The 26,653-nt window shown below is 40.8% G+C and overlaps 2 protein-coding genes across 9 annotated transcripts in view; one reads left to right on the top strand and one right to left on the bottom strand.

The window, feature by feature from the left end:
* Positions 1–11,271, top strand: part of LOC307021433 (protein MTSS 1-like) — a 105,245-nt gene extending 93,974 nt beyond the window's left edge. The window contains exons 8-16 of one of the 6 annotated variants that reach the window (XM_079653554.1): positions 776–933; positions 1,158–1,265; positions 2,052–2,149; positions 2,678–2,894; positions 4,371–4,430; positions 5,098–5,352; positions 5,858–6,010; positions 6,272–6,428; positions 6,860–11,271. In XM_079653554.1, the coding sequence (XP_079509680.1) occupies positions 776–933; positions 1,158–1,265; positions 2,052–2,149; positions 2,678–2,894; positions 4,371–4,430; positions 5,098–5,352; positions 5,858–6,010; positions 6,272–6,428; positions 6,860–7,506 (1,853 nt within the window). In that variant the 3' untranslated portion in view covers positions 7,507–11,271. Of the gene's footprint in view, positions 1–775; positions 934–1,157; positions 1,266–2,051; positions 2,150–2,674; positions 2,895–4,370; positions 4,431–5,097; positions 5,353–5,857; positions 6,011–6,271; positions 6,429–6,859 lie in introns of all 6 variants that reach the window. The other 5 variants (XM_079653553.1, XM_079653555.1, XM_079653556.1 and 2 more) reach the window with 5 other exon arrangements.
* Positions 11,272–14,244: 2,973 nt separating this feature from the next.
* Positions 14,245–26,653, bottom strand: part of tmem65 (transmembrane protein 65) — a 32,641-nt gene continuing 20,232 nt past the window's right edge. Inside the window, exons 2-8 of one of the 3 annotated variants that reach the window (XR_013803152.1) lie at positions 23,912–23,956; positions 22,703–22,770; positions 22,476–22,530; positions 19,184–19,226; positions 18,595–18,700; positions 15,872–17,945; positions 14,245–14,857 (exon numbers count right to left, since the gene is read on the bottom strand). Coding sequence is in view for 1 of the 3 variants with exons in the window: in XM_079653584.1 (XP_079509710.1) it covers positions 17,823–17,945; positions 18,595–18,700; positions 19,184–19,226; positions 22,476–22,530; positions 22,703–22,770; positions 23,912–23,956 (440 nt within the window). In the remaining 2 variants the exon portion in view is untranslated. Of the gene's footprint in view, positions 17,946–18,594; positions 18,701–19,183; positions 19,227–22,475; positions 22,531–22,702; positions 22,771–23,911; positions 23,957–26,653 lie in introns of all 3 variants that reach the window. The other 2 variants (XR_013803153.1, XM_079653584.1) reach the window with 2 other exon arrangements.

Raw genomic sequence — 26,653 nt, 5'->3', positions numbered from 1 at the left:
AATACCTGGATAATGATTTAGTGCACTACATTAGATTTCTTTACCATTATACATAGAGTATGTTCAGCCATTAATGCCAAATCCTTGTCAGTGAAGAAGACCTTTCTCTGGACCTTTCATCACTAGGGCCTTTACAACGTCCACTTTCCTTTGACTTGAAAATATCTGACCTCATCAAAATATACTGCATTGTCTTGTTTATGTTTCTTATGCTGGTGTTGTGTTGTGTATCTTGTTTTTGATGTGTTTGTACGGCGACCTTGAGAGCCTCGAAAGGCGCTTATATAAAATAAATAAATAATTATTTATTGTTATCACGTCAGTGAAGCTGAAATGTATCCGATTAGTTGATCAACTGTAAATTAATAAGTAACGTGGTTTTTAATTGAATAATGTTTCGAGAAAACCTGAATTTCATTTTGACTTTGGCTCTGAGAAACGGTGGTGGATATTCTTCACTCTTTTGATTAATAGAGAGATTGATGCTATCACTAACTGTTTCAGACGCTTCTAACCTCTTCCCACACTTCCAAATGTTCTGCTCCTTTTTGCAGCAACAGCTTTTCACTTATTTAGTGTAGTTATGTTATTTATTTATAACAATTATAACTGTGTGTGTGTGTGTGTGTGTGTGTGTGTGTGTGTGTGTGTGTGTGTGTGTGTGTGTGTGTGTGTGTGTGTGTGTGTGTGTGTGTGTGTGTGTGTGTGTGTGTGTGTGTGTGTGTGTGTGTGTGTGTGTGTGTGTGTGTGTGTGTGTGTGTGTGTGTGTGTGTAGGCCGCGGGGACCTCCAGCCTCAGCTGGACAGCGCCATGCAGGAAGTGAATGATAAGTACCTGCTGCTGGAGGAGACGGAGAAGCAGGCGGTGAGGAAGGCGCTGGTGGAGGAGAGGAGCCGCTTCTGCTGCTTCGTCACCATGCTGAAGCCTGTGGTGGTCAGTCACACACACACACACACACACACACACACACACACACACACACACACACACACACACACACACAAAATACTCTATACTACTGTAGAAAGTAACTGATCAACAGAAATGTACTTCTATAAAAAGCCTACATGCTAAAGACCCAGGTGGTGATTGTTTACAAAGTGCAGTGAGGAAGTTTTGTTGTACATGTTTGAGCGTGTTGCTGTGTGTGTGGTCAGGAGGAGGAGATGTCCATGCTGGGGGAGATCACTCACCTCCAGACCCTCACAGACGACCTGAAGGCTCTGACCATGGACCCCCACAAGCTGCCCCCCTCCAGCGAGCAGGTACACCTCCTCACCTGAGAACCTACATATCTGCTGACCCAGGATCCATCCAAGATTCCTTTAGTGTTTCATCTCAATTATTCAAGTATAAGAGAGTCAAATCTTTGGTTATGAATCCTCAACATTGTAGTAATAATAGCAATAAAACTAACAAGACACTAAAATAGCAGTGCAATATATTACAATAGTATAAATAATGTACGTATATAGTAGTCAGTGTTGGGGAGCTAAGTACAATAAAATGGGAGAAAGTACAGCTAAGCTACCCCAGGGAGAACAACTAAAGCTACTGTAGATGGGATTCAAAGGTTGTACTGACATGTGCATCCAAGGCTTATCGAACAGTGCAACATACAATAAGCTTAAGATATACAAGGAAACAATTGATAAATAGTACATGTGACACAATGGTGCAAGTCAAATGCAGGAATAGATTCTCAATTGAGTTTTGTTTTTTTAAGTCCACCTGTTTACAGGCCATCAATAAACCCCAAACAACTAAATATATCCACCAAAAGAGAATTGAACTTGCACCTTTTCAGCCAGTTGGAGCAACTTGAACACTGGATCAGTTTTGTAATCTTAACATCTTAAACAGTCTGGCAGCTGACACTACATGAAGATGAAGTGTATATGGTGGTGGCGGCAATGCATTACAAAAACATTTAGGGGGGAGTTCAATTACAAATAGTAAAATAATAATTGTCTTTTATGGCCTAAAACCACACAAATAAATGGCCAAAAAAATGATTGAAGTTTTCCTGACCCTCCCCTCTGTCCCTCCAGGTGATCTTAGACCTGAAGGGCTCTGAGTGCACCTGGTCCTACCAGACCCCCCCCTCTTCACCCAGCACCACCGTATCCAGGAAGTCCAGCATGTGCAGGTTGGTAACCATGGCCACAGAAACTGCCCATCATCTCAACCAGCTGATTTATTATCTGATCTGTTCTGTTATTTCTCTGGTTCATTAAATACTTACATTTCAAAGAAGATAGATGGATAGAATGGGAGGGATGAAACCCTCTTTAATGGTCACACGTGCAGAGCACACAGCACACAGTGACATCTGGCCTCTGCGTTTTACCCATGAATTTGATGTGAAAATGTGTGCTTGAAGTAAATTGATTTAAAAAAAAGTAAAGGCAGTTATGTTGAAAATCAGGAAATAAACATATGTAAAAGAAGTACTTAAGAAACATAGAATAAGAACAAAATGAATAAAATATTAACATAAATAAGATAAATCAGTATATATAAAAATTACCTGTGCATTTCCGTGCGCAAATGTTCGAATGATGGTGATAGTGACATGCTAACATGTGTGCACTAAACGATGGGCACCATTTGAAATGAAGATAGTTGTTTTTTTCACAAACAGCTTCTCAGTAACCCCCCTCTCCCCCTGCAGCAGCCTGAACAGTGTGAACAGCAGCGACTCTCGCTCCAGCGGCTCCCACTGCCACTCCCCCACCTCCCACTTCCGTTACCGTGCCTCCTCCTCCTCCTCGGTGCTCCCCCAGCAGGCCCCTGCCCGCCTCTCCTCGGTCTCCTCCCACGACTCCGGCTTCATTTCCCAGGACGCCTTCCAGTCCAAGTCCCCCTCACCCATGCCCCCGGACGGCTCCCAGGTGAGGACAGAGTTCACCATCTTACTGAAACACACTGTTCTTCCGCCTGTTCTTGCCATATGAACCTTCCGGTATGCTACTGACGTCAGAGAGGTCCTGGAGCAGACTCAACAGGGTTTTATCAGATCCCTGGCCTTTCACATCCATTGTGATTTTTTTTTCATATATTTGTTAAGCTATACAAAAGTCAATTGACATTTTGTTATAGCCTGGGTGCTGTTCAAACCAGCTATGACTTTCTTTTTTTTTTAAAACATGAATCCCACTTTTTGCAGACAATTTCTGGAAAACAAAAGCAAGTTATACTTTCTCTAAAGGGATACAATGAGGTGTGTGTGTGTGTGTGTGTGTGTGTGTGTGTGTGTGTGTGTGTGTGTGTGTGTGTGTGTGTGTGTGTGTGTGTGTGTGTGTGTGTGTGTGTGTGTGTGTGTGTGTGTGTGTGTGTGTGTGTGTGTGTGTGTGTGTGTGTGTGTGTGTGTAAGAAGCTTATATTATAGCACACAACTGATCTGTGTATGTGCTTTGCCTGTGCGTGTATATGTTGCATGCAACCTCCTATAACCCAGTCTGAGCCGACTCCCCCTTCTTCCTCTCCTTTGCTTCTCTGTTGTCATAGTAGGGTGATCTCACATGCAGATGGACTTGTTTATTTTCGATTGAACTAACAGGGATGTAGTCTAAATCAAGGTTATTACAGGTTAAGCTTATGTTTGAATTCAAAATGAATACTAAGAATATTCCATGTAAGCCTTCAATTTGGCAGTATACGTTTGGAATTGTAAAACAATCCAATAAGAGACAAATTAAGTTCACCCAATTTTAACAAAATAAAATGTATTTAATTGTTACACTTGAACTGGTATACAGCTGTCCCACCTGGATACTACCACCTTAGTTTTGTCTTGTTTTACCTGTTCCATCAACCATGCACATTTATTAGGAGTAAAAGTAGCTTTATAACTAATAATTAAACAAAATACATTTTTAGAAAAGAAACACAGTTACTCCAGTGGACTATATTTTTCTGGTTGTCCTTATACATCAATGTATGTTTTCTTTTTGGATGCAGCAACATTTTGTTGGATTATATATATCTAATGCATTTTGTATGCATTTGTCAAACCTGATGACACTAAGGAGACACGTTGTTTTGTTGTTAATGATGATGATTCCGAAAGTCTTCTTCTTCCTGTGTGTGCTGCTACAGCTGATTGTTTGTTTCATTTGACTTGCTAATTATTCTGCTGACTTACATTGAGATTCTCTTTTTATGACTAACCTGCATCATGTTTCTGTTTCTCTCTGTTTCTGTCTAATTGTTTTTCTTGGCTTTTCTCTGTGTGTGTGTGTGTGTGTGTGTGTGTGTGTGTGTGTGTGTGTGTGTGTGTGTGTGTGTGTGTGTGTGTGTGTGTGTGTGTGTGTGTGTGTGTGTGTGTGTGTGTGTGTGTGTGTGTGTTTTGCATGGCTCTGCTGCAGTCCTGTGTCTCTGCTTTATCTGAGGAGCCTTCCTCTTCCTCACCCTCACACAACCAAGAGGTGAACATCTGAAAACACACACAAACACACAAACACACACACACACACACACACACACACACACACACACACACACACACACACACACACACACACACACACACACACACACACGTCACATGGAGCATCAGGGTTATTACAATGATGTTGACTGTTTGTTTAACAGCAGAAGCCTCTGCCTGTTGAACCTCCATTCAGTATATCACACATTTGATCAGATCCACTTATTATTATGTATTTTGATGAAGAGGTTCTTGAAAATGAGACGTGTCAGATTTAGTAGTCTCCTGACACATCATTCAACATTTGACATAATGTTCTTTGGTAAATAGAATAACCTAAAATAAAAATGAAAGAATAAACAATCAGAAGAACACAGAAGGAAAACAGGGGAAACAGATTTCAAAGTAATTTAAAGCAGAGTAACAGAGAGTCCCCATGTTCAGTTTGGACTGTGGGAACAGTCAGTTATGAAGATTGGTCCTGAGAGCTGATCATGTCTGCCTGTGAGCCTTAGCAGAGGCTGAAATACATCTACAACAGATCTCTGAACAGTCCCTGACCTGCTCCTTGTAGCACCTCCTCTTCATGTTTTCACATCCTCAACAGTCCTCACCCTCACCTTTTTAATTTGTGCATTGTGTCTCTTCCTCATCCCCCCCTTCAGTTATCAAATGGTTTTGACCATCACGCTGCCCTCTGTCTGCACGGACTGGTACTGCAGGCCCAGGACCCCCCCCACCTCCACCCTCCATACTTCACCTACTCTACCACCACCTCCCCCATCTCTTCGCCCTCCTACTCGTCCATTTCCCCCACGTGGCCCTGGTCTCGCTCAGGCTCCGGCCAATCAGGAGAGTGCCTGCCTCTCGGCCCCTCGGGGCCCGGAGTGTACCCCTCATCCAGAGTCCCCACCTGGAAGGTTTGACCCTCGTTCTGCCCCCCCGGCCTCCTCCTTCATTGTTTTCCCTTCTTTCTTCAGATGTGTTTCATCTCATCATTACAGTGTCTTCTTCTCTTCAATAGTACTTTCTTTCTGTGTTGCAAAACCCCACTGCCGTTAGTCTGCTTTTGTGTGTTATATTATTCCCTTATTAGTCTGTCAGCTTCCTGATTTACAAGCAGACCTTAAAACAACAATTACACATTACAGAAAGCCTCTCTCTTCACTCAAATATAATTTCTTCTAATTCTCCTAATTCCTAAATGAGGGTTTTACTGATCTGTGGTCTGTAAATACACATTTAATTTAGGTTTGTCTTAATTTTTTAAATAATTGAACCAGAAACGTTAATTATATTGCCTTGTATTCTCTCTTAATCTTGTTTTATTCCAGTAGATACAGATGTACTATTTGACTGACAATGATTCAGTCTGCAGTGACTTGTTAACAGTGTAACACTGCACTGTCTCTGGTGTCTGTGTAGGACTGGGCCAAACCGGGCCCTTATGAACAGTCCATGGTGAACACCCTGAAGAGGAGCAAGGACAGGAAGGAGACTACAGATCCCAGCAGCCACCACAGCGCTGACCTCACCCCAGGAGAGGTTAAAGGGAGCCCCTCTGGGATCTCGGCCAAGGTCAGACTGTGTTCATGTCAATAAAAAGGGTCAACACAGGTCACATGACTTATTTGCATCTTGTTGATTAGATAGAAACTTGGTAACTGAAGTGATCTGACGTGTGTGTGTGTGTGTGTGTGTGTGTGTGTGTGTGTGTGTGTGTGTGTGTGTGTGTGTGTGTGTGTGTGTGTGTGTGTGTGTGTGTGTGTGTGTGTGTGTGTGTGTGTGTGTGTGTGTGTGTGTGTGTGTGTGTGTGTGTGTGTGTGTGTGATGTTGCAGGAGGACCGGGAGGCCCACGAGGAGCTGGCCCGCGCCCTGGCCCGGGGCCTCCAGCTGGACATCAGCGGCTCCAGCAGAGACTCCCTGCAGGGCTCCAGTGGGTACAGCAGCCAGACACACACCCCCTGCTGCTCAGAGGACACCATCCCCTCTCAAGGTGTGTGTACACACACACACACACACACACACACACACACACACACACACACACACACACACACACACACACACACACACACACACACACACACACACACACACACACACACACACACACACACACACACACACACACACACACACACACACACACACACACACACACACACACACACACAGCTGTGGTATAGTGTGTCAGAAATGAAGGGGAAGAATTGCAAATTTAGTGTGTAAAAAAACTATGTAATATGTTATAAATAAAAACACACAGTAAAGCATGTCCAAAAAGTACAGTACTGAAAAAATGGTATGGTGCATCTAGAAGATATTTTATTATAAATATGATATTGTTGTGTGTCATAAGAAAGTAGTCATAGTCAATTAAAAGTGAGGTGAATAACAGAGCTCTGTCCCCCCCCCCCCCCCCAGTGTCAGACTGTGACTACTACTCAGTGGGGGTGGACCAGGAGGGGGAGCACCAGGACTTTGATAAATCCTGCACCGTCCCCAGGAACAGTGACATCACTCAGTCCTACCGCCGCATGTTCCAGTCCAAACGGCCCGCCTCCACCGCTGGGCTGCCCTGCAACCCCTCCTCCATCATCACCCCAGGGGTCGCCACCATCCGCCGGACGCCCTCCTCCAAACCAAACCTGAGACGGCCCTCCGGAGGCCTCAACCTGGGCCCCATCCCCATCAAGCCTCCCATGATCCCAGTGAAGACCCCCACGGTGCCGGACCACCCCGGCTTCCCCAGCAGAGCAGCATCAGAGGAGGGAAACACTCCACGAACCCCGCTCAGCCCCCCCACCACACCATTGTCCCCAGGCTGCAGCGGGCCCCTGTCCCCGAGGTCCGGCTCCTGGGAGGCCCAGCACCTGAGCGAGGGCTCGGACCCCCCCGACCCTCCACCACAGCCCGGGGGGCGGATGTGTGAGTGGGAGCGCCGGCCTCTCCCGGAGCTCCTGGAGGAGACGGAGAGCAGCGAGGTGGAGGATTTTCTGGTGGCTATCCGACGAGGCGTCAGGCTGAAGAGGACGTCCACCAATGACCGGTCAGCTCCGAGTATTTACTGAGACTCTGAGGGGGACTCAGCCAATGACCTGGCTGCGTTTAGCAAAGACGCTCTTAGAGGGACACTAAATGGTTATTAATTAAAGTAAACATCAACAACTTTGACATCAATGGACGCAGAGGATAGGAGGAAGTTGCCTAGCGACTCTGATCAAGGATCATATTTGAAATGACTCAAAACATCTTCTGAGGGATATTTGATCATGCTGAAATGAGCTGAAAATTGCCACCATCACCTTTTGCCAAACAGAGTTTTAGGTATCAGAGCTCCTATGTAGATGGTTTGATATGTCTCTGATAACTGATGCTAACTAAAGGGAATCTATCAAACCCATTTGGGTCAAATATACAAGTTTCTACCAGATTTTAGAATTGATCCAACAACAATGTATCAATGGTGTTGTTCAGGCCAAGAATTCCACCATATTGCCACATTTACCTGACTGAAGCACTTCTCCCAGGTTTAAAACTGTCAGTATTGCCCTTGACTGAGGAATACTGGTGCTGATCCGAGATCAGTTCCCCTGGGCAACTTCAGTACATAAGAGGAAAGATGTGAAAGGACATCCTTGTGTCAGGAGTTGTACAAGAATATTCTTGTAGCAAAAATGAATTAATGAAACATCACGTAAATGTTAATGTGTGTAGTATTGGGAAGGAAGGACAAGAGGTTATGAAGGAAAAAAAGTGGAAGTGGTAACAGCGAGCTGGAAGGTGTGATGAAGTATTTATAAAAAGATAAAATCATTATTTGTACATATTAATATTTTTGTGTGTTTGTACCTTTTTGTTTGCCATTCGCTCCTTTTGCATCCCCATAGTCTCCCTTTTCACTTGAAGGTGCCAAAAGCCTGTGCGCTGAATTTAACTTAAATATTCTCTATTTAAATGAAATGATTCTGTTTGTCTGTATAAACATAGAGAATAAAGAGTGACTGACAGAATAATTGAGCATTGACACAAACTGAAAGTATTTGTATATGTTAGGGTAGCATATTAAAGTGGTGTGTACCCCTCACAGCTAATGTGGTAGTCAAAGCCACCGTCAGTAGATGAACCTGCATGTTCTTAAAGTGTGCCCCAGTATACACAATCAGCTTCGAAATGATGTGTAGTACCAGCAGTGGATATAAACAGTGTCGATAGTAGCACATCAGGAACTGTGGAGCCTGCAACGTGCTAGATTAAGTCTGCTGTTACAGTAGCTGTGCAAAAATATGTATACATGTCAATTAAATAAATAGATGAAACAACTATTTGAAAGAACTCCTGCAGACAGACAGGATGTGACACGTTGTTGGCCTCCAGGTTCTCTAACCCCTCTGTCCCTGTTCAACCTTTAACATGTTGCTAATCTACCAGCTACGTAGCAACGTTGTGTTAGCATACACTTACTATAGTAATCAGAGTAATGTGGATCAGTGTATTGGTCTGTAGAGAAGCCAGTGTGCTGAGGAGTATTCAGATTGCTAACAGTTGTGGATGAGTTTAGCATTGGGAGAGTGTGCTGCAGTTATCTGGATTATAGCACGTTCAAGTATGACATCTTTAATGAGGGTTGCTAACAGTGTCAGGCTGGCACAAGCAACATGGATTTACTCACATGTTTTGATGGTTGGGAGAACAAATGGCAGGATCATAAAAAGTATATTTTGTACTACAAGCTATACTAAAATATGAAATTCAGTAACTTTTAGTTAACTTTCCCAATACAGGCACCACTATAAAGTGTGCATTTGCTTGGAAAGAAAACAGGTAGGACATATAAACTGGTATTCAATTCAGCCTGCTTTAGTCCTTAAGTGAGTTCCTCAAGTGTTTAAGACTGGCAGCCATGATGGAGGTCTTTAGCTGAAAGGACATCTGACATGTTTCATGCTGCTAGCATTGTACACAGTGGGCGAATCAAACTTGGTATATGTACTCAAGTTCCGTACACAATTGTACTTGATAATTTCCTTTCTAGCTACCCACAATCATTGATGCTGAAATTAACCATCCTACATAGTGAGTGCGCTTAATGAATAATGTTTAGAACTTTACCTTTTTAATAAGTAATTATAATGTTGACAAAGACATTGAATTTCTAATTTTGGTATTTCAATATTTATTTTGTTTAAATAAACCAATTTCGACTCTAGCCAATGTAGTATTATTCAGCAGTGTAACATTCAAACAAATACTGAACATAGTCCAGATGCAGTACAACAAAGTCTGTTAGCTATCAGATCCAGATCTCCATCATGGCTCCAGATGGTTCAACCTCTGACCCCACTGAGAATCCTCTGTTCAAACAGACGGTTACAACTACTGCTGTTCACTGATATTCATTTACAACTGCGACAAATATATAACCCTGTAACGGCTTGTATTACTAGATGTCAACTAGCCCGATGAGTTGAACCAACTTGTGTCAGCGGGTGATTATCGTACCAAGCTGGAGTAGATGAACCTTCCCTGTTGCTAATGAATAGTTACTGTTGATAGAGTGCCATCACAAGTCCAATTATTTATTCATTTGAATGTTTTCACTCATGTTTCCGTGGCTTCACACGTTTTTAAAACTCAAAACCTGTCCCGTTGAGCATATAAAACATATTACAAAGTGTATTTAATATGCATGTCTTTTTTAGTTGAACAAAGGATTTCATGATCTGCTTTTTTCTACTGGAAACGTTTTTTCCTTTACTTTTTCTTCTACTAGATGCATTTTAGAGTCTTTTGATGCTGCATTTCCCCACAGGGGTCAGAAATGTTTCAGATTTAGTGTGACAGCAGTTTGACTCCCTTTATGAAGACTGAAGCCTGTCTGTTTTATATCCATTTTCATTTTCCAACGCAGGTTAACCAATACAATCGTGTAGCTGACGCGATGAAAAGCGTATGAAGCTGAATGTTCCAGCCTGTCAGGACTCAGTAACTGTGTGTGATGCTAACACACACCGAGCAGTACAGAAGTGATTCACCATCAAATCCATTAGTACAACAAGTTATTCTCATTGTCAAACTTGAGAACAAAATTGAGCCACTTGAGAATATCCGGCTAGATAAAGTTAGATCAGAAACACTTCCTGTGTGTGTGTGTGTGTGTGTGTGTGTGTGTGTGTGTGTGTGTGTGTGTGTGTGTGTGTGTGTGCCAAATTTCCTACAGTATATGCTAAATGATGCCCTGGGTTTTTATTTTCACCGTTTCATTTGAACTACTTGTTTCACAGGTAAATATGAAACATGTGGGAGAAGTTGTGACTTGATGCAGCTTCCTTCTTTTCACGTAAACTCTAAAATGATGTTATAACGTTTGGGAGTGTAAGTGGGAATGACCAGTTTTGAAATGAAAAGTAGATCCTGTTCCAACATACAGTATCATGGTGTTGGGTGGGGCGTTATGTTACATGATCACAGTTTTTGTGGATGTCATTACCACCTTTCCAACGGCTGAGCCAAGACAATTTTTATTAAAACCTGAGGGCCACAGAGTTTGGAGGAGGAGATCAAGGGACATCATTTGAGACTAATAGGAAGTAAAGTATTAAAGCTCCAAACAACAAATTACTGCATTACCCAGACTTCTCTGTTACTGCCACACACAGACCTGTCTCTAAAGTCATGTTTTTTTATTTTCTTACTGTGCGACCTGTTCCTTTCCCTCTGGCTCTGAGGACCCTGTGTTTGATGCTCACTTCCTGGATCCTAACTGTCTCCTGTTTTCTATGTATACTCGCTGTTTTGGCTAAATAATAAAATCGTAGCATACGATGTGCATCTTATGACTTAGAACGCGTTTTGTTTTTCCTTACTCTCCAACATGCCACTGATCTGTATTATAGTTTACTTTTTCAATTAAATGATATATCCCAAGACTGGAGAAGGCAACATTTAGTTTAAATATGAGCCAATGGATTGTTATATTAATAGATAACCGTTTAACTTCTGTCCAACAGATATCAATTGTAGTGAGATATACAGTATTGTGTGTGTCAATTTATAAACTTAGAAAATACTTTTAGTCAGTTGTTATTAAATTCTTAAATAAAGACCTGTTGAACAATTAAGCCAAAAACATTATGTAAATGGTTAACATGATTCCCTCCTGCCATTCACTCTAATCTGTACATTAGTGTAAGTAGAGAAAGATCTCATCCTGATGATTGATTTAGTAGATTAATCTAGTATAAGATTGTTGTAGAAGTAATATATCCTTATCCTAATAAAAATGTAATGTCTCAACATAGAGATGTTTTAGAGACTGGCAATACTTTTGTATAGTTTGAGTCGAGTTCATGAAGTGAGAACACTTTGAGGTGGCTGGTCAAGGCAGGACCTGAGATTAGACTCCGGGTTAATGTAGGGGGTAAAGTGGGAATATTTGAATTAGAGAGCCTTCATTAAAAAGACAGACAGATATAATCTTACATTGAACATAGTCATGTGTTGTATTTAGAGGTAGTGGAGAAAGGCATTTATTGATTTGTTGTCTAACTTTCTTGGAATAATAATTTGAATACAAATATTATGTTTGATATGCTTTTACTGGAAAGTTTAAAGTCTAATAATAATAACTTACATTTATATAGAGCCTTTCAGGGGACCCAAGGTCGCTTTACACAAAAACAGGAGTGACTACACAATACTGATTATTTTGTTTTAACTTCTGTTGAGCCTCAATAAGAATAGAATGGGAGGGATGAAACCCCTCTTTAATGGTAACACATGCAGAGCATATAGCACACAATGACATGTGTTCTCTGCATTTAAGCCATCCTAGTACCAGGAGTCTAGTACTAGGAGCAATGGGAGTGAGGGGGAAGGGGGTTGTCCGGTGCCTTGCTCAAGGGCACCATGGCAGGGCAGGAGGTGAACTGGGACCTCTCCAAGTAGCATTCCACACTCCATATTTAGGTCTGGTCGGGGACTTGAACCGACGTCCTCACGGCTCACAGTCCAAGCCCCTACTGACTGAGCCATTAAGCAGATTGATGTTGGAAACAGTACCCAAGCTGTGGCTATCACATCAGCAATACTATCATAAAGTATATTTTAGCAAAGGTCAGAAAGTCATGACTGAAGAAACTGACATCAATTCACCCTGAAATCAAACAGGTGTTTCCTCTGACAGTAGCTTTAGTGCTTTTCTTTATGTGGGTTATTTTGGTGTTGGAGCGCATCCTTCTGCGCAGTGATGAGGATGGTAGATGTACTTATACGTAAACAGCTCCTAAATGAAGTTCTGAGAAGTTATTTGGCTATTTGGCTTTTCATAATCATTGTGCACCACAAGCAAAATTACATTTTTTATTAGAGAGAGAGCAGACCTCCAATATCTCCAACACTCTGTTCCTCACATTAAACACTATGTACATTAATAGAAATACAGGTAAGAAAGAGCAACATTTATTGTTGATGTTGTGGGGAAGTTTCCCTTTTAGTGTGAATAAAACTATAAGAAAGTTAGAATGAAATCTAAAACACTTCATCAGCACTGTGGGCACAATTTGAGAAGATTAGATTAATAGTAAGCAAAAAAAAAAAAAACACCAGCAGTAATTAGTATATGATTTAAGTATTAGATTAATACGACATTTCAAATAATAAATGCACAAAACATAAAGCAGAGTAGTTATGAAATGTACACTCCGGTACAGCCCTCCACTTAGAAATATAATATTCTGTATTTTGTCATAATCTCACTTTTTAAAATGTGTATTCTTTGTAAATATTTCTCTATTTGTTAATATTTAATAGTTTTTGCAATTGTTCTGTTTTTTCTCTTAAAATGTATTTCCTTTTAATGTGTTTATGTTGGCACCACCAAACACCGAAGCTAATTCCTAATATGTTTAACCCTGGTTCTGATCCCATAATTTAAAGTAAGGAGCTGATCAAGAAAACCTTTCAGTCTTTAAAGGGGACCTATCATGCAAAATGTACCTTTGATGTCTTCTATACATAAATGTGTCCCCGGTGCGTCGGGGAACTCACGCAGCGTCAGAAATTAAAACCCTCTCTTTTCCTCCGTACCCAAATCTCTAAAAAAACGGGGCTACAACGGAGCTGATCCAGATGTGCGTCCGATCTGACGTAACATCTTAAACGTGGGCTGGCTTTACACCCACAGCCCTATCAGAAACAATGCCTGACTGTTTTGGACGTAATATGGTCGGTGTTTACATTAGCATCGCTAACACTCGGAGCTAACCTGTACTGCACAGAGCATGTGTGAAGAAGCAGGAAATAAAAAGGAACTCACCTTGTGGTATAACCGGCAAGAGAAAAGCCTTTGAGCTCCATACTGTTTCGGAAATAATCCTTGATAATCCATGATATGGCGTTTCATCACCGCAGTATTTAGTTTAGACAGTAGCTGCCGGGTCCCACATGAGCTCAGCCCCCTCCTTTTTTATTACATTTTTGTTTTGTTTAAGCTTTATACCCCAAATCAGCACTTTTGAAACAGGAAGTGAAATAGAGGAATATGAGGCATGGCTAGAATGGGTGATCTGTGCGGTATTTTGAGCAAAACAGTTCATAAAGATGTTTTTTATATATTTGTATATCTGAGACCTATGCTATTGCCTAAAAAAATAGCATGCTAGGTCCATTATAAGATGCATTACTGTGGATGTGTGTTCTGTGACAGTCGTACACAATCTGACCTCAGATCTGCTGCCCTCAACCTTCCTTAGTGAGTTCCAATGTCCAATGTCCGAATGAGAAGAAAAACAGAGCTTCAGCACAACCTGCAGAGTCAGAGGTAACACTCCCAAATTTATTACATGAGTTTAAATTGCACATTATGTTCCACAATGCATACTGTATAATCAGTCCTTCCACATGACTGGCTGGAGTACATACACGTATCAGTGCACAGCTGCTGGTCCACAAGATGGCAGCACAACACAGCATTCATTAAGAGGTTATACTTTGTTCATATGCTTCAAAATCTCTAGAGGAATACAAAACAATCAAATGTGTTCACCACAGGCCTGAACATCCTGTTAGAAAACATTACACAACGTGATATAAACATGAGATGATACAAAACCATTCAAGATCAAGTGTCTGAGAACATTGATTATTAATTAGTTACTCCTTATTTAGCACACGATTCAAAACAGATATTGCTTCTTGTTCTGCACGATAACTCCCTCGCGGCTTTTACAGTAAAACCAAAGACAAAGTTAAATATGAAATCCAACCACTCATTACAATATTTGTTAAACATTTCTGTCTCCAGTCAGTCTGAACTCAGAGGTTCCATTATTTCCCAACATTCCTTATCATCTCCTGCACTTCATTCCTTTTCCACTTGAGGATTTGTGTCCTCATCCCTCTGAAGATGAACACGTCTCCTCCCTGCATCACAATCAATATCACAACATTTTAGAGTTTAGGCATTTCTCAAACCTTTCAAGGCTGGATAACTCCTGCTGTCCTTCCTCCTGGCCAGCGTGCTCTGCTAGTGTCAAAGCCAGTTGAGGGTTCATAGAAACAAAGTGTGGTGTGAGTCTGAAACCCCTCCCTCAGTCACTCATGCACTGATGGGTTAACCCTTCATGTTACTGTTGCAACTGCAGAGACGCAAAGAGGAAATAAGGCAACAAATAAATACATATTTTCCCATGAGCAACACCAGAATGTTACTGCTCTTAAATTATTATACAATTGTGTGCAACAATATACCTATAGTTGATATGTTTATGTAGACTAATAAGCAGTATTTCTCTCCTTTTGAATATGTAGTAATCAGGAATACTGGGGGAAAGCTATGCTTGAGATTCCATTTCAACATTCATTTATGGGACAATAAAACATCATGCATCAGCAGTAGTGTGGTAGAAATGTTATTTAAGCATCTATCAAATGTTAGGCTTTGCTATTTAGGATAATCAAAACATAATTGCCGTGGACTCTACTTTGTTTTGATGCATTGTGGGATATTTTTAGAGCAAATTATAGTGCATACATATTACATAAAGAATCCTAAGTAGTGTCATTCTAAAATGTGAGTATTTAGAATGTAAGATTCTTGTATTTTAGGCAATTACTTAGAAAAATAAATGTTGGGGATCCTAGACAAATTCAAAAAAAATATATTTTTCTGATTCAAAGAATGAATAATTGTTGATCCATAAAAATCAAAAGTGAAAATAATATTCTGTTGCACCATTACAAAATGGAAATTGAAATAAGGAGTGAATAGGGATTGGTTTCAGAGGCAGCCAGCAACAGGATCAATTGGATTCACTGTATTTACAAAAAGCACCTTGAATATGAGCAGAAAGCTGGAGTGAGAGAGAAGCAAAGAGAGAGAGAGACTACACATTTTAAAAAGACAAGGTCTGAGCTGTAGAAATCAATAAAACCTACTGAAGGGACTCGTGGTATATGCTAGACAGTTTGAGGCTGCACGCTCTTATTGTTTGTGGCAAATCCAACCATCTGCAGCTACGAGTCTGATGGAGCAGAAACCTAAGAAGAGAAGCGTTACACAGATGGCTGGGTCCAAATCAAGCGTCCTTAAGAGAAATAAGAGAAAAGATGAGCAGAGATACAAAGAAGACCTTGGAAAACAAAGAGTAAAGCCCAAAACTGAAATGAGCAACTTCAGTTTCAGAGCCTCGCCACTGATCCTCCTTCAACAAGACATTTGAAGATATTCCAGCATATTAAAAACCATCTGACGAGGAAATATTTGATTATAGAGCTACATCAGTTCTTCATGCAAAACACAGACACACATTCCCATCGAGGTAGCAGTGGGCACTGAACGTTGAGAAACGCTTTCCTTTTTTGACCCTACATGGTTTGTGTATAGAGTGTCCCAACATATTCCATGTACTGCTTTACAAGTTAGTTCAAAATAAAAAGGACAGGACACAAGCCTCAGGTTGTCTGTTGAACGTGAAGTAGTGTTCCTGAACATGCTGCATGTTTCTACCGTCAGGATGGGACCCCTCACACCTGGATGTTTCTGTGTGATGGCAACTCACACCCCTCTGTGGACAAGAGGAGGGGGTCTAATAAAGAATATTATTATGAACCTGCTGTGGCTGAAGCTGATATTTGAACCAGCTGGAGTGTGCAGGTGTTGTGAGCACTTCCCATCCTGAGAGCCGCGCAGGCAGCGTTCACAAAAGCTATTTGAACTGTGTCAAAGACTGGGACTTAATACACATTGGTTTCCAATGACAACCAAATCTTTTAATTTCTAAGAATAAATGAGCTTCTAATCTACACTATTGATTGCTCTTAACAACAGGGGACAAAGGTTCCAGTTAGTGGATCTCAGGCTGGGACTAAGGAGGCTGCAACGTTCTGCATCGGTAACTCCTCCCCCTTGATATGGATTCATATACTGAGGAATCTGCAAATGTAGAGCACTGATCCGGTAAGTGGTGCCGTTCTCACCAATTAGAATGTGTACACACAGTACTACACTGCATGCAAGAATCTAAGTATACATGAGATTGCTGCGGTACTAAAAAGTGAGCTTGTGGCCCTGTTATTGACGGGGAGACTGTATTTAATTGAGTTTGTTGGCACACGTGTAATTAAAGTATTTGCTGACGAGAGAGCATGAATCCACGCTGAGACTCAGATTCATTTCCACCATGTCTTTGTATTTAAGTAACTAATGGGGAAAATGTTTGACTTCTTAATGATTGGATAAGAACAAAAACAGGCTGAATGTAGTTTAAGATGCATTTGTTAGTACTGGGGATGGGCTTTCCTTACTTGCTGAGGGGTCTGAGGACAGTGTGCTATGCTGTACAGATCAAACAGACCTGAATCAGATATGTGATTGTGACTACATAATAGAATTGTTTAAGAAAATGTAAGATTTGAAAAGTGCTTGAGACAGGCTCATTCAATATTATTATTGAAAGTGTCTAACATTATGTGGATATATATCACAAATCACAAATCAATCAAAGGTTGTTCCTTTTAAATAAAAGCTTGTTTTCTCATGGTGAAAAAGAAGAATGGATGATGGGTCCCTGGAGCGTCTGTCTCTCAACGTGTCAAATGTATGAATTGAAATGAGAGAATACCCATTGTATTGACATGTTCAGTTAACAGATGGCATGTGTTGATTGAGCAGACAGTGAACACAGCTTGGTGTTAGGAAGAAGCTACAAGGGCTTGTGAACTGAATCTCATCAGCTAACACAAACAGCTTGCAATGGTTTACAGACTGAAGAGGTGTGAATGCCGCCTGAGCAGGAAGACAGAGAAACATCCAGCTGTAAATACTTGTTCTTTTTTTAAAGTTGACATCAGCAGTATCCAGTCTGTAAGTGTGCAGTGTAGTGGCTGGTTATGAAGACGGTGACACTGTGTCTATGCGGGGCTGTGCTTTCTCTTTGTCCTCATCATCATCCAGGAAGAACAGCGGGAACATCCCCAAGATACAGCCGATGGACACTCCGATGGCTTTACCCTGCAGGAGGAGAGGAGGAAATGATATCATCCTGTTGAGAGTAACCTTCACCCACAGGCCTAGAATCAAATCGATGTATTACATGTCTTCAGACATAGCAGCCTGTTAGCATCTCAGATAGCTGTGCAACAGAGGAGAAGCACAGCATCGGCTCCAGAGACATGTTTCAGTGTGCAGAATAGAGTCATTGCATGCTAACTTTGAAGTCATCTCCACATGAGTTTTTCATCGCTTTGATCTTACTCCGCTTTTCAAATCCTCTCTTTTCATACCTGTGGATTCTCCTTTTAAAACATTTCCTTTGATGTGCCTCACAGAAGAAACAAATCGGAGTACACTGCCTCTGAGGTTAAACTGCAACATCAGCCCTTCCACTCCAGCACGGGACCTTTGTTCCATGTTATCCCATTTAACACTACTTACTATTTCCTTGTAGTCATCTCCCAATTGTTGGCTTTGTGTTGAAGTCATCAAATTAGAGATGCACATATTGCAATTGTCTGACCTTCTCAAATGTAGATTTTTCTTTCCTTGTGAAAAATATATCCAGACAAATATTTGTATAACTATTTATCATGGAACAATTTTAATTCAGTTAAAAACATGTGTTAGATGTTATTTAGCAGCTATAAATGAATCCGTTTCTCACCATGTGTGAGCTGACCCTGGTCTGCCACATGTCCGCCTGTTTGGGCGTCAGTTCTGGACCCTGCATCCCAAATTTGGTCGCCAGAACCTCCACATAACCTGCAAGACTGCATGCACACATATTTGTGTCAATATATTTGTGTAGAGTTATTGACAAAAATCATGAACCATCCCAACATTCCAATAATTTCACTTATTTGAAACCTTTTGCAGAAACTAAAGCTACCGTTGAAATGACTGTTTAAAAATGATTATCTAACCTCCCTTATCAAAAGTTCATTATTTTTAAAAAGTCCTCAGGTTTAAGATGGAAAACAAAGTCGTTCTCCTGGAGACAAAACAACAAAGTATAAAAATAAAATAAACTCAAGCATTAATATGTGTAAAGATAGAGCAGCAGATGAGATGAAAATTATAAGTAGTAACAACTCAAATCCCACCTGATTGAACAAGAGCACAAAGAAACCTCAGTTCATTCTTTTAATGAAAACGCAGCAAACACAGAGTGTACCTTGAAGCACCTTTCTTCAAAAGACTTCATACATCAACCTTAACAAATCACACATCAGAGCGTTCATAATGCTGCTCACCCGAGACCGGCCAGATCTGAAATCAGGTTCCCCCACGCAGCAGCTGCACAAACACAAAGAGGGAACACTGATGTCTGCTGTTCTCTGAGGAACACACACATAGTGACGGATAAATAATGCACATCACAATCACATGATAAATGTAGAATTTACTGATATTTTTCAAAGGGATTTAAAGCACCTTTTCATCCCTTTTTGAGGTCTAGGTCGAATGGGTATTAGCTTCGTGATATTGGCTGGCTTTGTCTTGTGTTGTGGCAATTGCTTGATGTTTGGCTGTGTTAGCAAAGATAACCACTCATTAGCTATTCTAATGGATTCATATAAAATGCAGGCGTAATGTTAGATCTGTCCACATATTCTAAAGTGGTGCATACATTCATCCACTCTGGAACTGTTGGGGCGCTAAATCGCAAAAATACAGAAACTAGTATAATGGTGCTTTAGGAAATATTTTTAATAATGCAAACATCCTAAGAGTGGTGCAGGAATGAGTCCTAAAGCCTGGATATGAGTTAGCATGTAAGCACTTCTGGGCTCCCTCATGAGGTCTAGAGTTTTGATGCCTGAAATAAGAAAAATGTCTTCACTTTTTGGCATAAATTAGTAAATCATTACTAATGTGGTGTAATTCATTTATAACTTAACTTTAGCTTTTTATTACTGTCATTTACGCTTCAAAAATCCTAAAAGTGGTGATGCCAACAAAACATGCAAGTATCATAAACGTGTGTTTGCCACAGATCTTATTTTATACGATACTTAGAAATCTAATGAAAAAATACTATTGAGTTTTTGTTGTCAAGGGAGCCCTTGCTATGCTAGCTGCACCACTATTAGCTCGGGTTACACCTACTACTCGGTCACAATGAAAGGAGCCAGTTATGATGGTTCAGACATCTGATCAGGATGCATCCTGGATAGGGATGGGAATTTGAAAGCAAATGTATGTTCGAATATTCGATTAACCGAAATGTACTTATCCTACAATTATAATTTTTTTAAATGTGGGGAAAAAAATGTACCAAAAAAAAGAAAAATTATTTAATTTGGAAAAATAAATAAATACATGTTCAAACAAGTATAGAAACCAAGTTGAATTTGTCAAATGTATTGAACTGGTGATCACAGTTTGAACAGTTTACAGCAATAGGCCTACAGCTTTCATGCTTAAAACATAACTTGGTTTTTAAATGAAAGAGGGATCATACACAAACAACATAACGGGTTAGGGTAACGTAACCCTATTACAACAGAGATCAACAACATATAACAGGGCCTATCTACAGAATGTAGCTATTCAATACTCATTCTTGTTTAAGAATATGAGTATGTCTGCTCAGGGGAGAGGCGGGTGCGGAGGCGATTCACAATTAGGCCAGCTGTAGAGAAGACCCTCTCATCTGGAATTTGGGCATAAGATGAGGTTGAGTCTGCGTGATCTGCGTGTAGGGAGGGGCAGCAGCCATATACATTGAATTATTCCATTTGATCATAATGTAATCAACTTAGGCACCCCTCCCCAAAAAAAATTACAATAAAAATATTCATAACTCATATTTGAACACCTGAATAATTTTGAATATTCGATTAATCGTTCCCATCCCTAATCCTGGATAATTATCTTGAGATGGTTTCCAAAGAAAGTCAAACCGGGAGGGGAGCTGGGAAATATCCCATCAGGCCTAGAAAAGCATCAGGGTCCCCCAGGAAGAGGGGACGTCTAAAGAGAAAAAGATGTCTGGCCTACTTGCATTAGTCTGTTGCCATTGTGCAGGTGCCTGAAAAAAGATTCAAGGAGTAATTGAAGTTTAATCTACTAATAAGTGGCTGATATTTAGGCTATTATCCACCTCTAGAGCCTGTGTTGTCCATACAATGCCCACGCTTCAGCAACATTTCAGAAACTCACCCACACGAAGAAGTGCATGTACCTAAAGATGTGCTGTGCCAAGGGGCCCACATAAATGCGTATATGCAAGAAGATGAAAAGCAGAGAGAGAAGTTCAAACAATAGAGTATGGCAGCACAATGCAAGAGGAGAGCAGTAGGAGTGAGAGAAGGTGTTTACAAGTTCACAGATAAAAGAGCACCTTTGGAAACCCTCCAAGACACCAGTCAGCTCCTTTTCCATCTGCCTTCACGTTAAGACTGTCAGCAGAACGAGCTTCAGATGTATAACGTCGACAACGCTTGTGAGTCATTCACGCTGCGGCTTGGATTTTCACAGGGGATGGCTGACAATGCGGTAGAAATGACATTTGTTCACGGTTAGTTCAACTTAAGGTGTTAAGTATGTGTTTGTTTTGAGTGGATCTCTGGAGGCACCAAAAGCAACGGTGCTTAGCGCTGGATGCTAGCAGAGTTTCCAGCAGGAACTAATGCTCCAGATGGAAGTTTTCAGTCCAAGTTTCCCTCAAAGAAGTGAGATAGAAAAGTGAAAGAGCGATACAATCTCACAGCCTCATTTCACCAGCACCTCTGACTGATTGCATATGGCAGTAAAGTGCTGATGATGACACAGGAGTCAGAGTTCAAAGCTAGAAAAAGTCTGCTCTCAAATCAGTCGTTGAGCATCACTGCAGGCTGGATGATGATGACACAAATATGAAGCAGCGCCTGGATGGATAAAGACGGGCTATTGATCTAGAGCCTTGTTTCCCCATTTGCACTTTGCAGAGGAAATTGGAGCCAAGTATCCATGGAAACAGAATAATCTAGTGTTGAGCAAAAGGGAGAAGACGAGCACCAGAGCCTTTATGATTTTCACAGCCTAATAAAGACCTGACCTGAGACCCAGAACAGCAGCCATGATGGCAACAGGCGGTGTGCAAGAAACTGCTGCGGTGCCCAGGAGAGCTTCTTCAGTGCAACTTTATACAACTGGTGGCATCAGCCAGGCTTTAGAAGTAGAAACATGGCTTTAGTGATGGCTGATGGAAGAGGAGGCATTGCTTCTGGAATATACTGTGACTTACAGCCTGAATTATGGAGCCACAGTGCATCTTGTGTGATAGATAGACCTTCTGTGTCTAAATGTGTAATCTGTAAATGTAAAACACCTATCACAAATTAACTGAATTGGGCTCAGTTTGACACAGATCTGAATAGTTCATACATTTACAACTGATGCTTTGTAACTTTACCCATATAAACCAATACATGAAAGGTAGCCTAAAGGATGAGTCTGCTGTAACCTAAGGCTAGGTACAGCAAACTATATTAAAACAAGATAATAAAGTCCATTTTAATTTCACGGTGACCCGACTACAGATTCTCTACATGTTCTTACCAGCCATGGTGGAGATCCCGAGAGTGACTCCGATAGAGAGTTCAATCTGTGTTCCCTGGAGGAGAGGAGAGAGTGAGGAGGGGTCTCATCAGAGTCAGAGTTTGAGAAAGAACACAGGAAGACAGAAGAAGATACATCATTGACGGAGACTTGCATTTGTTAATCATAAAGGCAATTCATTACAGTCAAAAATAAGCTTCATCATTGTGTAAATAAAAGGCACTTACTGCTGCGATCATGATGGCATTATCAAGGAAACCAAATCCAATAAAGGGGATACAGTTGTGGAACAGAACTGCAGAGAAACAGGAAGAAGGATTAACAGAGAACTTTGCTATCAGGGAACTGCAGAAATCCTGTTGATCCTTCAGCTTAATGTGCTGTTTCTAACACGAACACATGAGTTCACTTCAAACATATAGGTGAAGGAAATTTTGTTTAACTATTTTTAAAATCAGGAAGAGGATGACAGTTTTGATCAGTTATTGAAGTGTTGAACTGTATGAGGTCAATACATGCAAAGTATATGAATAAACAGAACAGACCGGCCTGAACAGTATTGCATACTTAATGAGAGGAAGTAGTAGAGTTTGGAGAATCAAAGCCAGCTGCTCTGTGAGCTTGGACTTATTGTCAGCGTGCAAACATGCTCACATGGAGATGTCTAGCAGGTTCCCATCATGTTCATCAATCTACACATATTAGCTTGAACTTTATCAGATGATAAGCACTAAACACAGAGTACTGCTCAGGCTGATGATATGACGAATGTCTGCATGCTTCTATTGTGGAAAATAATGTATTAAAAACCATAGAGCCACAGCATTGTACTGAGCATACAGGATAATATAGCATTTTTCTTTATTCTATCATGCAGCATTATATATTACATATACAATACACAAATAATACTTATAAATCAATACTTTTATTTTGAAAGCCATATGAATATCCAATAATGGATTATAAGATTTCATCAGTTTACACAACAAATCCAACTCTTTTTGTTTCTGTTCTCTTTGTTTAGTAATCTCTAGGGCACGAGGATTTCACCCTTTTTAATATTGACCTACTCCACATGACCCCTGGTGGTCTCAATAGTTTCCCCCTGTGGGTAAATAGTGTTTGAAAATGGCTTTTTTCTTGCGAGCTCTGCCTTAAAATGATAAGTCTGATGTTTAGGTCGGTTATTGAACCGAAGTTCTGACTTTACAGTACAAACTGGTATATGATAGAATGATATCTTATATATCGAATCAACAAAAGCTAATTCATGTCTGGTCAGCTTGATTTCCAACATAAACTTAAAAAAAGAGATCAACTACTCAAAGTAAATCAGAACTGCTGACATAGAAATACTCATGGAGGAGTTTCAGGTTGCGGTTTATTTCCAAAACATAGATGATTGTGAGTGCGTGCGTCACATTTAATCTCACCATATTTGATCTGGGCCCTAGTCGGCGGCGAGGGCTCCTGGTTCTCTGAAAGGAAAAAACATCAAAACACATCAGACGTTTGCTCATTAACTGCTGAGGTTTCACTTAAAGGCCCCTACACACCAAGCCATCGATAGATGCCGGGCCGTCGATAAGCGTCTTGTCGCCCTACTCAGATTGGTGTGTCGGCAAAATAAATCACTCTGATTGGCTTTTCAGCTTAGCGAATCAGTGCATGAGAAGCGAAACGGAAGTGAAGAAGGTACACACAGACGGCTATTATTTTTCATTTTCATCTCACCTGACGCAATCATTTATTTTACATCATGGCGATCTGGAATGAAGAAATCGAAGACCAACTCAGTTGCCACTTAATTTGCTGCCACACTTCCTGCATAAGGTGGACAATAGCTTCTTCAAGTATTTAACGGACAGGACCCTGGACGATGTGGCTATTTTGTTTTTTATTGTAGGCCTATTAGGCTACTTACTATTTTTTATCTTATTCTATTTTAGTCGATTGTTTACATTGTACAGTTCTACATTTGATAATAAACCACTTTTTACCGCTACTGCAAAATACAAAACTTTATTTCGTACCTTCATACTACAGCCATTAGATAACACAACATTAGAATGCGGATACAATTAGCTATACTACAATAAAAGTCAGAGGATACAGATGTACATAATGATAAATAATTTGCCTGTCAGTGTTATGATGTTGTATATTAATATAATCTTGGATTATAATTACTGATGCATGGAATGTGGTAGCAGCAGTACTTTAAGGTTGCCAGTCACAATGCTTAAATAGTTTCTTTCTGCTTCAGAGATGAAGTTTGTATCACGCAGTCTGTCTTCCGGTTGTTGCCCCTTTTGAATGACGAATACACACTAGCGCCGCCTGCTGGTAAGGAGAGTTATTGCCACTCACGCATGCCATCGGCTGAAGTCTTTGCGGTGTGTTCCGGTGTGACTGTTGGCCAAGACGCAGGAGACGTGAGGCGACAACAGTCGTGTTCCGTCTGGACGTGTTCTTTGGTGCCAGCTTGGTGTGTAGGTGCCTTAAGCTGCAGCAGCAACATGGAGACTGTTGGCTCACCTCTTCTCTAAAGTTCAACAATTCACACTTCCAGTGGGCGCTCTACAGTGACTACCAAGCTTCTTCAAAACCACACCAGATGTGTTGTTACAGTTCAGGATTTGACCTTTAGTTATGGCGCCCCCATTATGCCAATGAGTGTTTATTTAAATGCCAGAAGAGGGATTAAGATCATATTTCATTCAAATACAAAAGCAAGCAAAGATATCTTCATTTCTCTGACCAAAAATATTTAAAAAGCTGAGCAAACCATGAATTTGAAAGCATTTCTTGAAAGGAAATGATCCTCTAATATCCTGTTTTCTTAGTCTGGATTGTAGAGCACTGTAATGAGTTGGATCAGAGAAGTAATCCCTTGCTCCTCTGCTCTGACTGCTTCTACTGCAGCATATTCAATCTTTCTCTGTGTTCCCGTCTTTGTGCCAGGGGCAGATTTTTACACACACACACACACACACACACACACACACACACACACACACACACACACACACACACACACACACACACACACACACACACACACACACACACACACACACACACACACACACACACACACACACACACACACACACACACACACACACACACACACACACACACACACACACACACACACACACACACACACACACACACACACACACACACACACACACACACACACACACACACACACACACACACACACACACACACACACACACACACACACACACACACACACACACACACACACACACACACACACACACCAAACTGTGAGTAGAGGTTGATAACGCTCATGGTCACAAATGCAATAAAACCCTTACAAGTGATATCATCAATTTATTAACATCCTGCGAATAAATGTAAAATCAATCTGCAGAAATGCAAATATTCTTCTATTGTTTTTATTACTTTTTGTAATTTGTTTTGTGTTTGTCAGTTTTAATATCACAAAAATAATATAATAGCGCCGATTCTTTACTTAAATGTTTTTTTAATTCTTCAAAACCATTCTCTAAAGATAGAAATAGAGCTGAAGTGGAAGTCTTTCCCTGGACCACCTGAGACTGTAGCCCCGTGCGTGCTGCAGTGGGGCCTCACTGCCAACAGATGAGGCTGCGCTTCTTATTTAACCTGCTCTGTCTGAAAGGGACCTTAGAGCAGAGCTCTTCCAACATGGCTGCCTGACCGGGGGCACAGTATTTAGAGTCAAATGGAAGTCTCAATAACTAACTCCATCTGCCATCAGAGGCCCACAATGCTGCAGGGTTTACAAAAGTGTTTTCCTGTTGGAGCCTGAGACAAACATCAAGGAAGAACTAGAGAAAACAAGAAAACACTATTTTTGTTTTTAAAAGATGATTTGATATAAGAACTTTTTGGATGCAAGTTTTGATTTGGATTGCAATCAGGCATTAAACTAGCAGGGGGCAGGAATCAATGTAAAGTACATGAGCATTATCAGAGGATCAAATATTTAAGTAGCTTTAATCAATATTCTTTAGAATAAATGCATAAAAAGACATTTGAAAGAGTTTGCAAATAGTAATAAACCTACATGGAGTCATTAGCTGAATCTGCAGCTCCCTTTGGACATACAGAACTTTATTGTTAATCATTGTTTATTCTGGCTGACTGGGTGGGCT

This window comes from Notothenia rossii (assembly GCF_949606895.1).
Source record: "Notothenia rossii genome assembly, chromosome: 10".
Lineage (NCBI taxonomy): Eukaryota > Metazoa > Chordata > Actinopteri > Perciformes > Nototheniidae > Notothenia > Notothenia rossii.
Note: the sequence above shows the minus strand (reverse complement) of the source record. Positions and strands in the feature narration are given on the sequence as shown.